Below are 15,876 nucleotides of genomic sequence, written 5' to 3'. Positions count from 1 at the left end.
TTAAGTGGGGTAAGAATAATTTTCTTAATTGGACTTGCAGCAGCACAGCTAGCCACAGAGGAAAGAGACACCAGATCACATCTTACATCCATCAGCAGGGGAAGGCGGGTCACCCTCTGCATGGGGAGAATGAGAAAAGAGATCATGGGTAAGTTCCTACAGTCTTCGTGGCACTCGATTCGGGACAAAACTTCCTTAAAAGATGGGTTGGTGGCTCTGAGGAAAAACAAAGAAAGACAAAACTTCAAAATACTTCCTCTTCAAGTTAAGAAGTAAAAATGTATAATAAAATATTGTGATACATTCATATATTATCAATGATTTTTAAATATAGAAACAACAAACACATAATTACATAGAGAGACATGCACGGCTTATCTGCCTTTTACAGTCAAGACTGAATATAAGATATAAATTTAAGGTAACAATATGAACAGTAAGATGAAAATGTATGGGCTAGAAATTTTTAAAAGTAGAAAGTAAACTAATGAAGAAGCAATGGTATCATAATGGTGAATGTACACATTATAAATTAGTATACACACTAGAACTCATATCTGATAATCTATAAACATTCCATTTAAAAGATAACACATGTTTTAAGCCGCTTCTCTAGCCCGAGATAATAATCTGAGAGAGAAATGTCAGACTGGATTTACTTACTAGGAGGCTTTTGGACTTTTTCAAAGCTTCTAAGACAGAAAACCTTCTGATCATGCCAGCCAGAATATTCCTCCTCTCCCACTGACGTTAGAACAGTGTTAATACTGCCAGAACATTTTTACAGAATTTAGCAAGATACATCGACATAAAGGATCTCATGTGGAACCACCCTATAACTTTCAGGGAAGGCCAAGAGGGGATTCCAGGAAGAATGGAGCCTCAGAAAGGTCCCCAACTTGCCAAATAAAAGATCTAGTATTCAGTAAAGATAGAAGTCAAACCGAGGTCTTCTGACTTTCAGTGGGTCCCTGATACTGTATCTCTCACTCTATCACCTCACTTCACCCCAAAGGGAGCTCTGAGGAGTTCCAGGGTGACTTGTGAGGAGGGCGGGTGGGGTGGGGGGAGGCCAAGAAGCAGGGTAGTGGCAATTGTAACCTTTTTTAAAAAAATACACTTTGAAACTTGGATGGCTGGCTTCAAGGCTGCTAGAAATAAATTAGGAAATACCCAGAAGAACAACGTAAAAGAAAGAACACAGAAAGGTTTTAATCTCATTTTCTTAAATTGAGGAGTTTTAGGTTTCCTGCTAGCTTTGAAAAGATTTTTAGGAAGTTAAAAAAAAAAAAAATTCTAAACCAGTTGCATATTTAAATTACTTAGGCCCCAGGCCCCCCTCCCCCCACCCACCCACCCCCACCTCCAAAGATTCTGATGAAACAGTCTAGGATGCACCCTGGGCATTGTTTGTTGGTTCTCAGGTTCCAAAGGGCAACTGAAGTTGAAAGTCACAGCCTTAAATGTAAATTTACATCAACTGCAACAAAGTTTCTGAAAACACAGCTACTAATTTCCATGTGAAAGCTCCAATGATGGTATCATTGAGCAAATTTAAATAAAACCTTTATTTCTCAAGAATTACATAAAGTACAGCAGTATCTATTCGCATTTTTTGAAATCCTGCAAAACAAAGTGAAATTTAGCTCTAATTCCAGACTTTGTTTTCACACATGTAACTTGGATTTTCCAACAGTTACAGAGTAACCTTTACATCAGCAGTTCCCATGGGGGATGGAGGGGAATTTAGGGAAAGTAAGGGTTGTGATTCTCCATCCCCCACCCCTGCAAGGGATGTCAGGCAATGTCTGGAGGTATTTTTGTTTATCACCACTGGGGTGTGGTGGTGCTATCAGCATCTTGTGGGCAGGGGCCAGGGAGGCTGCTAAACATGCTACAATGTATAGGGCAGTTTCCACAACAAAGACTAATCTAGGACAAAATGTCAGTAGTGCCTACAAACCCTGCTTTGTACTAATAGCCTCCTTTGAGGTTGGCAGCTGTGGGTTTTCCACCCTGCCTGGAGGAGATTTTAATGAGAATGTGGAGGGGGAAGGGGCATAATCAGCCTTTCTCACCAACTTGGGGGTTGTTTCTCTAAGCAGCCATGAGGTGATCATGACCACAGGGTCTCACACATTGCATAGAAACTGACCTGGGTTCCATGCTGCCATCATAAATGCCACAACGCACAGGATGGGAGGAGAATGATTGACAGCCAGTCAGCCCTCAAACTGAGTTTACAGCAATGTACAATTGCACTGTCAAATAGATAGCCCCTTGTGATAAACAAGCCCCTGACCCCGGCAAGAAAGCAATATAGACATTACTGAACCATTGCTGACTCTTTTAAGGATAGAGATAGCATATACATCACAAAATGCTCAGTAACCTAAACGGACAAAGGGAAAAAGTATGGGGGGAAATTTAAAGTTTAACTCTTTTTTGTTTCATAGTTAAAGCCTTTAAGAACTTTTTTTAAAAACTGCCTTCCTTCGGACCTTCCCCTGCTCTCCTTAACCCCTAACTACGCGGAGGGGGAAAATCAACAATTCCTATAAACAACTGAATATAGAGTTGTCATTTGAATGGAGGAAGATTAGGATACTTGAGAAAGCTCTGGCTCCTAGGCACTAGTTCAACCTACTCAAAAACTCTATCTTGGCCTCAGGCTACTTAATGGTCAAATAACAGCTTAGAGAACAATCTTCTCACCATTTAGAATGATGATCACTGATCACCAACCCTCCTACCCCCCAACCCTGTGTCTTGCAGCAATTAAAAAAAGAAAGAAAGAAAGAAGGAAAACAGCAACAAACTACAATTTCATAATTGCTTTAGAGACAAAATTCTCTACAAACGGATTTTTTTTAAATCAAATGCCCTCACCCTAAAAGCAATCCTCTTAATCATTTCTCTCTGGGGCTTCCCTGGTGGCGCAGTGGTTGGGAGTCTGCCTGCTAGTGCAGGGGACACGGGTTCGAGCCCTGGTCTGGGAGGATCCCACATGCCGCGGAGCAACTGGGCCCGTGAGCCACAACTACTGAGCCTGCGTGCCTGGAGCCTGTGTTCCTCAACAAGAGAGGCCGCGACAGTGAGAGGCCCGCGCACGGCGATGAAGAGTGGCCCCCGCTCGCCGCAACTAGAGAAAGCCCTCGCACAGAAACGAAGACCCAACACAGAAAAAATGGATAAATAAATTAATAAAAAACTCCTAGCCCCAACATCAAAAAAAAAAAATTTCTCTCTGGAAAATAGATCATCAGGAGGCATTTCTAAATATAATTTAAGAGATCCATTAATTTCGATCTATGTGACCTAATTAAAATGAGATAATTAAAATTGTAACATTCAATATTGCTTACAACAATTTTTGTAGTGTCCGCTGTTGGTAGACTTCATTTGTGCAGTATTTCACATATGGGTCAAATGTGGATGCTGTGTGTTTTTCCACAATGTCACTTATGTCATCTATGAAAATATTATTCTGATGTCTCGCTTCCAACTCTGTAAAGAATCTGGAAAAAAAACCAAAGAAAATCATTTACACTTTCTTCTGTGTGCTTTAATAGACAACAGATCATCCTCATGTAATACTATTATACGTACAGGATTTGAAAATATCAACAGTACACGGTACCAAAAAATACAAGAAAAAAACTATAAAAGAGTCTAAATTTAAATCTATCACATAAAGACCTTATTACTTCGTATGGTTGGCTTAAAACATTAATAATCCAGGGCATTTCTGTGCTTTCAGGTATATTTTAGAATGTACAGATTTCACTATTTTTCAAGAATTCCACAGATACTAGGAGGGGGACAGGGTTCATGCTTACATATTTTACTGTATTGAAAAGCATATGAGCAAAACACCTAAGTTAGTTTCTAAAAATAGGTGTGAAACAAACCTAGTTCTGTGTCCTTTCAAAATAAAAATAATCATATTTAAATCTAATATATGACATTTAAATGACTTCATATATGACTGAAGATTGCGATTTAGAGTTGCCAGTGTGTGTGTTGTGTGTACTTGCACACACACGTATTGTGTCTAGTCGTTAAAATTAAATTTCAGATAAACAATGAATAATTTTTTAATACAACCATGTGCAAATATTGCATAGGACATCTTGGATGTCTTATATTTTTTTCTGGCAACCTTAGATTGCATCCAATTTTAACAGAACATCAACTCAGATATTTGAAACAGAGTATTCTTGCTGAAAATGTGGACCAGTGACCAGCAACATTGGTATCATCTAACAGCTCATCAAAAATGACAGCCCACCAGAAATGCAGAATCTCGCCACCTACCTCCCCCAATCTGAACCTGCATTTTATCAAGATCGCCCGATGATGTGAATGCACACTGAAAACTGGGATCTTCCCTAGAGCACACTTACTGAGCAAGTTCAGAGCGGCAGGAAAATCTTGATAGAAATAACTATCACACAGGACTAGAGCATTTTCTTTAAAAGTGTGATGAAGGTGAAACCAACAATAATGTCTAATGTTGACTTCTGGAATAGTAGTACAAGGGAAGGTTAGTTTTCCATAAGCCCTTTACCATTTAGCACATCATTTCTCCTTACCAGTTTTCTGGGTGGACTCCATAATATAAAATTCAAGGCACACAGTGAATGAGACACCAGAGATTTATATGAGATGATTAATAGTAAACACAGGCTAACATTTTCTCCCATTTATATCTCACTTCTTTTCAAAGAAAATCCTGGCACTCAAGTAAAAGAATTAAGAGGTCTTATTTTTATAAATGTACATGTACACTAAACTCATTTTAATGTAAATTGTATTAGCTTGTCATCATTATCTATTCTATTTTAAAAAGTCTCCATAGGAGCTTAAAAGACAAAGAAATGCATTTTAACTCCCTAGAAGAATAAATCTATTTATATTCTGGGTAAACACCTACATTTTTTTTTTTTTTTTTGTGTTACGCGGGCCTCTCACTGCCGTGGCCTCTCCCGTTGCGGAGCACAGGCTCCCGACGCGCAGGCCCAGCGGCCATGGCTCACGGGCCCAGCCGCTCCGTGGCATGTGGGATCTTCCCAGACCGGGGCACGAACCCGCGTCCTCTGCATCGGCAGGCGGACTCCCAACCACTGCGCCACCAGGGAAGCCCACACCTACATTTTAATTGCCTTTAAAAGGGACTTAGGGAAAATAATCAATATGGTTCCCATCTACATGGCCTCACCATCCAAGCCCCTTGTTTAAAACAGCAAGAGGGGCTTCCCTGGTGGCGCAGTGGTTGAGGGTCCGCCTGCTGATGCAGGGGACAAGGGTTCGTGCCCCGGTCTGGGAAGATCCCACATGCCGCGGAGCGGCTGGGCCCGTGAGCCATGGCTACTGAGCCTGCGCGTCCGGAGCCTGTGCTCCGCAACGGGAGAGGCCACAACAGTGAGAGGCCCGCGTACCGCCAAAAAAAAAAAAAAAAACACACTTTGCTGGACTATTTGGCTTTCCTCCCAATGGGATCAGGGTTCATACACACAGTTCCTAGACAGCAGGTCAGAAAAACACATCTACGTTTCAAAACTCAGTCAGTGACTTCATGTCACTTTGTCACTCTGAGTTTATTAAGATTCAAATAAAATGTCAAACCCTCTCCAAAAAGTTTCAGAATTTCAAAACCATCCAACTTCAAACCCTATACAAACAAAAACCATGTTTCTTAAAGAATATTTTCTATCTAGACTGGTCCTTGACTTCAAGAAATGTGTGATATATTAAGAAGGTAAGAATGATAAACATAAATGATACAGGAAGAAAAAAAAATGCTTGTATATAACTAACTACATGTTAGAACATATCTGCATAAGGGTGCTGGTGGCAGTAACTTTTTAAAAATTATATGAACTATATATTTTTCATTCTGGTAAAATATACATTTTAACCATTTTCAATGGCTTTAATTACATTCACAATATTGTGTAACCATCATCACTATTTCCAAAATACTCTCCTCACCCCAATCAGAAATGCTGTACCCATTAAGCAACAATCTCCCATTTCCCCCTCTCCCCAGCCCCTGATAATCTCTGATCTACTTTCTATCTCTATGAATCTGCCTATTCTAGATATTTCTGGAATCATACAATATTTGTACTTTTTGTCTGGCTTATTTCACTTAGCATAATGTTTCCTAGGTTCATTCATGTTAAGGGATATACCAGAACTTTTCCCTCTTTATGACTGAATAATATTCCATTGTAGGTACATACCATAATTTGTTTATCTGTTCATCTGTTGAGGAACACTTGGGTTGTCTCCACCTTTTGGATATTGTGAATAATGCTCCTTTTAACATTCCCATACAAGTATCTGTTTGAGTCACTGTTTTCAAATCTTTGGGATATATATCCACAGGTGGATTTTCAAGCTCTCTGACTCTGCCACTAATAGTATATATCAAGAAATGATAGTATAAAACCAAGAACCAATACAGAATAAGCTGAGCTACATGCCAAGGAAAGATTATTTCCTTAAGTGAAGGTGGAGTAAGAAACGATCCTTTACCTCCTGACACTCAGAGTTGAGTGGCCCATGGGAGGCATGGAACCAATTAACTGCGATATAGGACTTATTAACAGAAACATACAGTGAAAAGCGGAAGGGCAGGGCGTGAGGTGAGGAAAGGTGTGAGGAGTCATCAGGGATGAGGATGGCAATACGGGGAGAAGGGGGGCAGAGCACTGCAGGCAGGGACACAACGTGGGCACAGGCGTGAATCTCGTTGGGAAAACTGTGGGGTTCAGCGAGGCGAGGTGTCGACCACAGGAGGAACAGGGGCAGAGAACGTGGGCTGCAAAGCAAGTGGGTCAGAGCTAGACTATAAAGGTTTCACCGTCTACTGAGGAACTTGGACTTAAATCTATGCTATGGATAAGGAGAACCTGCTGGATGGAGATGCTGAAGCCATCCAATCAGACAGAGACAATTGAGACAGAAGTGGGGAGAGACAGACCATAAGCAGGCCAGTGAGATTCTAATCTGGGCAAGTGAAAATAAAGCCTTGGCAGTGGGAAATCAAAAAGGAAGGACACATTAGGGTAATAATTTGGTGGGAAAGTTAATAGAATAGAGAAACTCATTAGATGGAAAAGTCAAGGAAGACATTGTGGTTTCTAGTCAAAGTTTCTAGCTGGGCATCAAGGTGGGTCATGAAACTATTCAGGTAGACAGGGACTTAAGAGGAAGGGGGAGAAGCGAGAAGAAAAGAGCTTAACTTTCCCTGAAAATATACATGTGTGAGAATTCAGAGCCACAGGAATTCTAGATATTATGTAATCAGGACAAGTTCGTTTTTAGCTGGTTTTCATATAAATGCAAAATATTTGTAATTTCTTTTAGCTCCAAGTGTCGTTTAAGAAACTGTTCAAAAAAAATTGAAAAAATAAGAAACCATTCATAAGGTCATTATCATGTAAATCTAGGAAATAAATATCTTAGTGGCAAAGATCTCTTCCAATTTCTTGTCTTCAGCTAACTGTTACAGTCTGAGGAATGCAACTACATGACCAAAAACAACAGCAACTTGGCTTTTCCCAATGAAAAGGAAAATTCATTTATCACTCTAGAAGGTTTGCCAAAGTACAAGACTAAAAACAAAATACTAATGAAATATCTATGCTACTTATTTTAACATAATATAAACGAAGCCACCCATCTTTTATTTAGACACTGGCACAATTAAAACATAATTCAAAGCTTTCTATGTTAAATTATATTGGTTATTTTTGGCAAATTTGCATATTTTACTAAGTGAGCTGAGCTACAAACAGGCCAAGAAAGTATTACTAAAGAATGAGGTATTATTTCAATAACCAAGAAAGCCGGAGAGCCAAATGAAGCAAAGAGAAAAGCATTCTGGTTCCCTAGATGAAACTTGAATGAGTCTGTGAAGCAATCTGGTTTACTTGAAGGATAACTTTTTAATGGAAATCTACTTCAGCCCAGTGAATTTTTTTTTCTGGCACAATACCTTCATTATTTCCTCTTTGTAGCATTACCAAAATGATCGTGTTTTACAACCAATCATGTTACACAACCTTTCTTTTTTTTTTCCCACCAAAATTCTAATGTCATCATCGCTAACGTCTAGATTTTGAGAAACCTCTGATGAACCAGGAAAGGCTTCCTGGAAGCACTGCCTCTTAACCAGAAACCCAGGTTAGCCCTGTCTGACTGCTGACTCACCATCACCAGCATCCAGTGGCTCTGAATTCTCACAGATGCATCTTTTCAGCTGTCTATTTGACACGTCCAAAGGAAAATTAAACTGCTTGCTTCTTCTCCCTCCACCTAATCACATCCATACTTCACATGAGCACTGCAAATGACTGCAGTCTGCCCGGGGTGAGCTCCTTGGCTATGCAGAGAAAGGTCAGACCACCAAGAAACACAAGGGCAGCCTCCCAGGAGGTGGGGACTTCAAGATGAGAACTACACGGCCATGTTTGAGGAGCTTGCTCAAGGCCTGTAACCTCTCCTCTAATATTTCCTAGAGCTGCAGGGACCAGATACTCCTTAGGCTTTTTGTGGTTGCTTTATCAAGTGATGGTCTTAAATGTGGCACTTCATTTTCACGGAAAAAACAAAGTCAACAGTGATGTAGCCGCTTCTGATACACTCAGCACATAGACTTTTGTGAGCATCACCTTCTCCCTTCCGTAGTAGGCCGAAAAGACCTACAAATTGAGGCTAAATGTCCCCATACCATTACTAACAGTCTTCTTAAAATTCATCTGGTCATGTCATTGGCATGTCAGGGATGAGCATTCCTGAGAGCTCTTGAAGACGGTACAGTAAATCCGCCCAACTACAAAAGAGATTAAAACTTATTTAATGCAGACAACAAATCTGGTTTCATCAGTCAGCCAACAAAATTTCTTCCCATGTGCCTAGCACAGGATGACATGCTTCGGTGGATGTCAAGGAGCAAACAGTTGATAAATGAGACCGCCAGTCACTGTGCCAAGCCCAGGGCTTCTCATGCACTGCCTCATCTAATTTAATCCTCAAGCCGACTTTATGAGACGGCCAATAAACCCATAAGAAAACCAGGGCTAAGAGTACTTAAGTCAAAACTTGAAACAACTGGGCCTCAGTATGAAGCCAGAGCCAGAGGCTTTCTGAGTCCAGAGCCTGTGTTTGAACTACTACACCTACTGTAGCCTCTGCTCGCAGGTGCCCACTGCTGTTACTACTGGCCAGCCCTCAACCTAGACATCCAGAAAAAAGGCTAACAGCTGGAACTGAAGAAGAAATATATTACTTTCCAAAAAGACCAACTGTTTAACTATCTCAGCAAATAATTTACACACATCAACACAGTAAAGACTTTCACAGTAGACTTATCCTATGGCAAGATATGCAAGACAGCAGAAGAGCTGACAGCCTCCCTAGGTGCAGCCTCCAGGAGGGTGGCGGCCAGCAATGTATTCTGATCCCCAGCCACACAGCATGAACAAATACTGTTTTATGGGTGCCAGGTGAAACCCTCTGGGAGTCATCATCTTAGCCCTCCCTGTTCCCTGCTGCCTCCCCTTTGTCCCACTCATCCTTCAAGTCTCAGATTAAAGTTCGCCTCTTCCAGGAAGCCTTCCCTGACCCTTCTGGGCTGGGTTAGGCACCCTTATTTTATGTCCTAATAAATCTCTGTGCTTTTCCTTTGGTGTACCTACTATGATCATAATTAATTATATTATGATTTTGTTTACCTTTGTCTCTCTTAGCAAGGGCTAGAGGACAGAGGTCATGTCTGTTTCGTTCAACACTCTATGCTCGGGACCTGGCCATAGCACCTGGAATACAAAAGACAGCCAAATATCTGATGCGTGAATACATCGAATTTGTGTTCTAAACAAATTAAAGAAAATTATGAAGATGGAACCCGTTCAAGGAATTTTGTTCTGTTGCTATTTTACCAAGAATGTAACCCCTGCAAAGAAGTCAGGCTCTACCTTGCTCTACTCACTGGTAAATCAAATCAGTATATATTTACTGACCACAAACGGAATTCCCAGAGCTATTCAAGGCACAGTGAAGGTCACCAATGAAGACAACGAACTCCCAGCACAAGCTTTTACAATCCTGTCCAGTAGGGTCACTAAAATGAGACCCAGTTCAGCCCACGCTTCTTCAATGCCAGCTGCACTTACTGAAAACCCTACCAGACCGGCCCCTCCCTCACCTGATTCAGGGAGGATTCCAGGCCACTAAGAAGCTCAGCACTGAGCGCTCTAGCTGGAGAAGCACAGAAAGCAGGGCTCTGGTTATAATCAGCGCTGTCCTGTGCCTTTCTCGGAATGGCATCCTTTCAAAGTACTTTTCCTTCATTAATATCCATCTGCCTAAAGCAAACTCAGATCATTCCCCGATACCTTCCTCACTTGAATGAGCTGTCAGTCTAAGTGGCTGCAGTATCCCACCAGAGAGGGTCATATTCACTTATGCTGGAGACATGTAACATACCAGGCAGGTTTCACATGTCTAAATGGCTATTATATAATAAAATATCTTCACTAAACAAAGAAATATTCCAGATAAGTGGCAGCAAACTATGTGCTGCTGGAAATACTTTCCTAACAGAGCAACAACAGAACATTCTGTTCTCTACCAAAATGAAATTCTATTCTGCTGTGGATAAGTGAGATTTGGGGCTTATTTGTTTGGGTTTGTTGGATTTTTGTTTGTTTTGGGGGGGGTTGCTTTGCTTTGTTTTGTTTGTTTTAGTGGTCACGTTGACACTAAAGCATCAATTTCTTTTAATACATTAGGTCAGGAAGAGCAAACGCATGGCAAGAGTAACTCCACTAAGCCACGGCAGGCATCACTGACGATGGTGCTTTGCCCACACGCAGAAGCTGTACTCCGGGCAGCCATCATCAATCAATCAAAATCAGTGATGAACAAGATGAAGCTCATCTATGAATCCTTCACCAGACTCACACTGATAGGAAATCTGTTAATTCAACAGAAATACAGGGCTGTTGCTTCTCAATGAGAAGACCCTACATCCTGATCTGGTAAAGGTCTCACAGGGTTTCCTCCCCAGCAGACTGTACATCTTCTCCCATTCCATTTTAGTGTTCTCTGAAATTTTCTCTCTGGGTTGATAATAAAGTGATAAGTGTTGAATTAAAAATGGGAATGTGAGAAGAAATGTTCTCAACAAAAATGTTCTGGTAGCCCTCATTCCCATCCTGAGAGCTACTGTTTGATCCTTAAAATCTCTAGGATGGTTTTTGTTAAAAGATTCTCATCATCCTGTCAAAACCTTTAAAATCGGGCTTCCCTGGTGGCACAGTGGTTGAGAATCTGCCTGCTAATGCAGGGGACACGGGTTCGAGCCCTGGTCCGGGAGGATCCCACATGCCACGGAGCAACTGGGCCCGTGAGCTACAACTACTGAGCCTGCGCGTCTGGAGCCTGTGCTCCGCAACAAGAGAGGCCGCGACAGTGAGAGGCCCGCGCACCGCGATGAAGAGTGGCCCCCGCTTGCCACAACTAGAGAAAGCCCTCGCACAGAAACGAAGACCCAGCACAGCCAAAAATAAATAAAATAAAAAATAAATAAATAAGAAGACCCCAAGATCACTATTAAAAAAAAAAAAAAAACCTTTAAAATCAACCTGGACATATGGCGGAAAGGACAGGACTGGGGTGAAGAGATAAACAAAGGGTTTTCTTACCCTTAATACCACACGACACAGAGCCTGCTAGGTTTAAATACAGCTCCCCACAGACACTTTCAGTTCAGGGCACCCAGCAAATCCCAAAGAAGAAAGGTGGAGCTGGGGGCCGGGGAAGGGAGGGGCATGGAGAGAATACAGAACCAAGTGTCCTGGAGACTCCCTTGCATCGGTTAAGGCTCCCGTTTGCTTAGTCCTTCCTCTCAGGGATCATGTATGTGCTACAGGGAACAGAAACAGGAGCACACAAATATAGAAAAACAGTATGTTTAAAGTTGTTGAAATTTTAATATCATTAGATCAAGTTTTTGCTTAAAAATGAGAATTTCAAGTACTTATCATATGAATCTACTTCACAGAAGCTGGAGGAAAAGGGTCTTGTTCCCATGGTAACCTTCTGCACACCTGATTCTTTTGTTTCAGCACTACTCATGCACTTATCCACATTTCAATTTCTCCCAGAAATGAAGATAACACTCTAATGAATGAATGACAGGAAGCCTGGGCCAGCACTCTTATCAAAACGTCCTGAGAAGAGAAGAAAGCTTGTGTATGCATGGGCCTGGGATGCTCTGAGTTATTACAGAGAGTTTTGCAGTTTTTAATTATGTTTTTTAAAAATTTGAGCACAACTATACATTTCCATCTAAAAGAAAATCACACCCCCACTCCCGATTTTATATATGACTGTGAAGACTGAGACCGAGTATGCCTGGTTCATCACTGGATTTCCAGGACCTAATAAAGAATGAGGACTCTATAAACGTGCTGACTGAATCAATATCACGTACCTATTATTCCTCCTTGCACCACTGTTAAAGTACTGTCTTCCAAGGAGAGGAACAGTGATAATATAAAACATGGATCTTCCAGGCATGAGTTAATAACTTCAGGCATGAGTTAAATTATCAGGGTCCTCACAAGGTGGGTGAGCTGGGGTGATACTGCTTGGCAAGTATATGGCAGGTGGGTGTTTATGCTCCTGACACAGCATCCAAGACACAGGGCTGTAACCTCAAGAACAGTTTTGCTAATCCACTGCCTAGCCAAAATTCTTTGAAAACTCCAAACCTAGAAAAGATTTATGGCTTTCTGAGGAACTGTTTCCTTTTATTAGATGACAGTTACATAACCAATTCTGTGACCCTTTCCTCTTTGCTGCCTGGAAGGGTGTTGCTGTGTTTAACCCTCACTCGTAGTAGCTCTAGCAGGAGAGCTGGCTGGCAATGCTGACTCCCTTCGTCCTTGCCTTGTCTCCTATCTCCCACTCAAACAGATGCACTGCACACATGTCACTTAGTGCAAGTAGACTTGAGCCTTTGGTGGAAGCAGTTGGAGGATAAATTATCAATTACAAACAAACCAACCCAGAAAACGTGGATTCTTGGTTGCTGCTTGGAAACAGCACTGAGAATGAATTTATAGAGCGTTGGAACAAAGTCAAATAAAACAATGACATCTTGTCGTGCTGAAGTCCCCTTTCCTATTATGAATTGGTCATTCTGGAATCAAATCAGCACAGGGAAGAACATGTTTGCCTTCAGGCACTATTTCCAGATCCTTTTTAGGTGGCACCCTTGGTATTTCAAGTCAGAATTCAATCCACAAGGAAGAGTAACATTTAAAATCAGCCCCAAATCTTTGCATGTTGGTTTTTCTTTATTAAATATGCCCCCAAAAGTTGTCTTCCTAAAAGGAGGAAATGCTTCCTACAGCCCCCATCAGCTTCATCAAGAAGAAAAATGAATCAGGACACAGAATTTTGAAAAACTCTAGAGGTTGGTTTCCTAAACCATAATCTCCTAAGACAAAGGATGCTTGTCTGCACGGGCGGGGGGGGGGGGGGGGGGTGGGGAGGGGAGTGCGAATTCCATGTCTTCGCTGACATGTTTCAAACCTGCTCCAGTTTATCAGCAGCTGGCTCCAGTCTGCCCCTCTTCACACAACCCTCTCCTTCACCTTTCATCAAGGATTTTTAAAATACTTTCTTTTTAGATGGTTATTAGCACAGGTTGGCAAAGCAGCCAAAGAATAGGATCTATGGGGTAAACAAGTTCTTATCCTGGTCTTAAGTGGATTTGGGATAACAATAAATTTGTTTCTTCATTTATGAAAACGAAAGGAACCGAGCAGAGAAGACTGGGTCAGCCATCAGTCCTGCCACATGCAGTAATCAGCTCAAGAAAGACCACTGGCAACACGGGGAAGCCGGAAACATGCTGGGAAGAGGGGAACAGATCCTACAGGCCAATGGTAAGGGGGCATGAAAGCATGAAAAGGGAGAACATGCAATTATTAAACCTCCAAATCACCTCGTCAATATCAAAGACCAGGCTTTCCACTTTCCTTCTCTCAACCTTTATGCTTTCCTCCAACATTAGCTATATGTGACCTCTTATCTCACGAGTAAACTCTATTAGATAATAATACCTGTAAGTAAATACACTTCCAGCTAAAGTCCATTTTGCACTGTACCTACTACAGCAAGGCTATCGTGCACCATTACATCACACTGCTGGAAGATGTATACAGGATATTGGCTAAGAGTGCAGGTTCTGGAGCCAGATGGCTTGGGTTCAAATCCCGACCCCCTCTCCTGCTAGCCATGTACCCTTAGGCTACTTAACGTTTCCACGCCCTATTTCCTCATTTATAAAGTGGGAACAATAATGGTATGACTTCATGTGGTTCTCATGATGACTAAATGAATTTAAAAATGTTAAGTAGTTAGAACATGGTCTGGCACCTGGTACATGCTCATCAACATTAATTATTACTTAAGGTACAAAAGAATGCCTTTCCCTCCTGTGTGAATTTATACAATCCACATGTCTTTTAAATAAAGCCAGTTGGATTCCTTTTTTCTTCTTTTTTAAATTTAATTTTATTTATTTATTTTTTTATACAGCAGGTTCTTAAGGTCAGTTGGCTTTCTTGCTTTTGCAGTCCACTCTGTTCAAGGACAGCAAGTCTAGCTCCTATATTTCCATCAGTTAAGTCTGGGTGGGCAGGTGTAATACCATCCTGCCATATACTGAATCGTTCAAAGTCACAGGTATGCACTTCCTCATCAACTTCTTAAGAACTGTAATAGGCACTTATCAATGACAAAATTAGAGGAGGATTAGCTCAGTCCTTTATAGGGTCTATGTGTTGGTACCTCCTTGGTGAGTGGGAAAGCAACAGACCAAAGCAAACTGACAATATGCTGTCGAGAAGTGGTGGAACATACATAAACACTGTTCTTAGCCTTGGCCTCCTAGTCATTGTGAGGAAGAAGTCCTGTCAATTAAGAGGCTTTAAGCCAGGCAAGGCCCAGACACACTTGGCAAAAACACAAAGGGCACCATGTTTATTTTTAGAGTCTCCTTTGGTAGGCTAAGTAATGGCCTCCAAAAATGTCCACGTCCTGTGAATATGCTACCTTCCGTGGTCAAAGGGACCCTGCAGATGTGATGAAGGATCTTGAGATTGGGAAGGCATCCTGGATTATCCAGGTGGGTTCAATGTAATCACAAGGGTCAGAGGCAGGAAGGTCAGAATCAGAGAGAAGATTTAAGGATGTGAAGCAGAAATCAGAGAGGAAAGAAGGCATGATGCAGTTGGCCTTGGAGATGCAAGAAATGGTCAAAAGCCAAGGGATGCAGGTGACGTCTGGAAGCTAGAAAAGGCTCAGTAACAAATCTTCCCCTAGAGCCTCCAGGAGGAACCAGCCCTAATGACACCTTGACATTAGCCCAGTGAAACTGACTTCAGACTGCTGACCTTCAGAATCACAAGAGAAAAAAATCTGTATTGTTTTAAATCACTTAGCCTGGAGTAGTTTGTGACAGCAACAATAGGAAACTAATACATCCCCTTAATCTGTTTTAAACCTCTCCCTCTTCTAACCTCCTGTTCCCTCTCCAGTATCCGACATCCACTGTCTGCGTTAAGGCATCCTGATTCTTATGGGCCCAGCTTTAGAGCTTCATCAAGTCTAGAAAGCTGGAGGTTCCAGACCCAGCTCTCTCCCCTACTCATTCATTCAGTGACTACTTACGTAACACCTACTATGTACCAGGCTCTGTTCTAGGCACACAGAACACACAGCCCGAGGCAATTACAACAAAAATCCCTGCCTTCGTAGCACTTATAATCTAGTTCGTAGGGAGGT

General features: G+C 41.6%; 1 protein-coding gene across 1 annotated transcript in view; it reads right to left on the bottom strand.

The window, feature by feature from the left end:
- ARHGEF26 (Rho guanine nucleotide exchange factor 26) overlaps positions 1-15,876 on the bottom strand; it is a 151,875-nt gene that overhangs the window by 63,357 nt on the left and 72,642 nt on the right. Inside the window, exons 7-8 of the mRNA XM_065876262.1 lie at positions 3,366-3,518; positions 87-216 (exon numbers count right to left, since the gene is read on the bottom strand). Of these exons, the coding sequence (XP_065732334.1) occupies positions 87-216; positions 3,366-3,518 (283 nt within the window). The remainder of the gene's footprint in view (positions 1-86; positions 217-3,365; positions 3,519-15,876) is intronic.

This window comes from Phocoena phocoena, chromosome 4, assembly GCF_963924675.1.
Source record: "Phocoena phocoena chromosome 4, mPhoPho1.1, whole genome shotgun sequence".
Classification (NCBI taxonomy): Eukaryota; Metazoa; Chordata; class Mammalia; order Artiodactyla; family Phocoenidae; genus Phocoena; species Phocoena phocoena.
The sequence above is the reverse complement of the archived record's forward strand: the minus strand, read 5'-3'. Positions and strand labels throughout refer to the sequence as shown.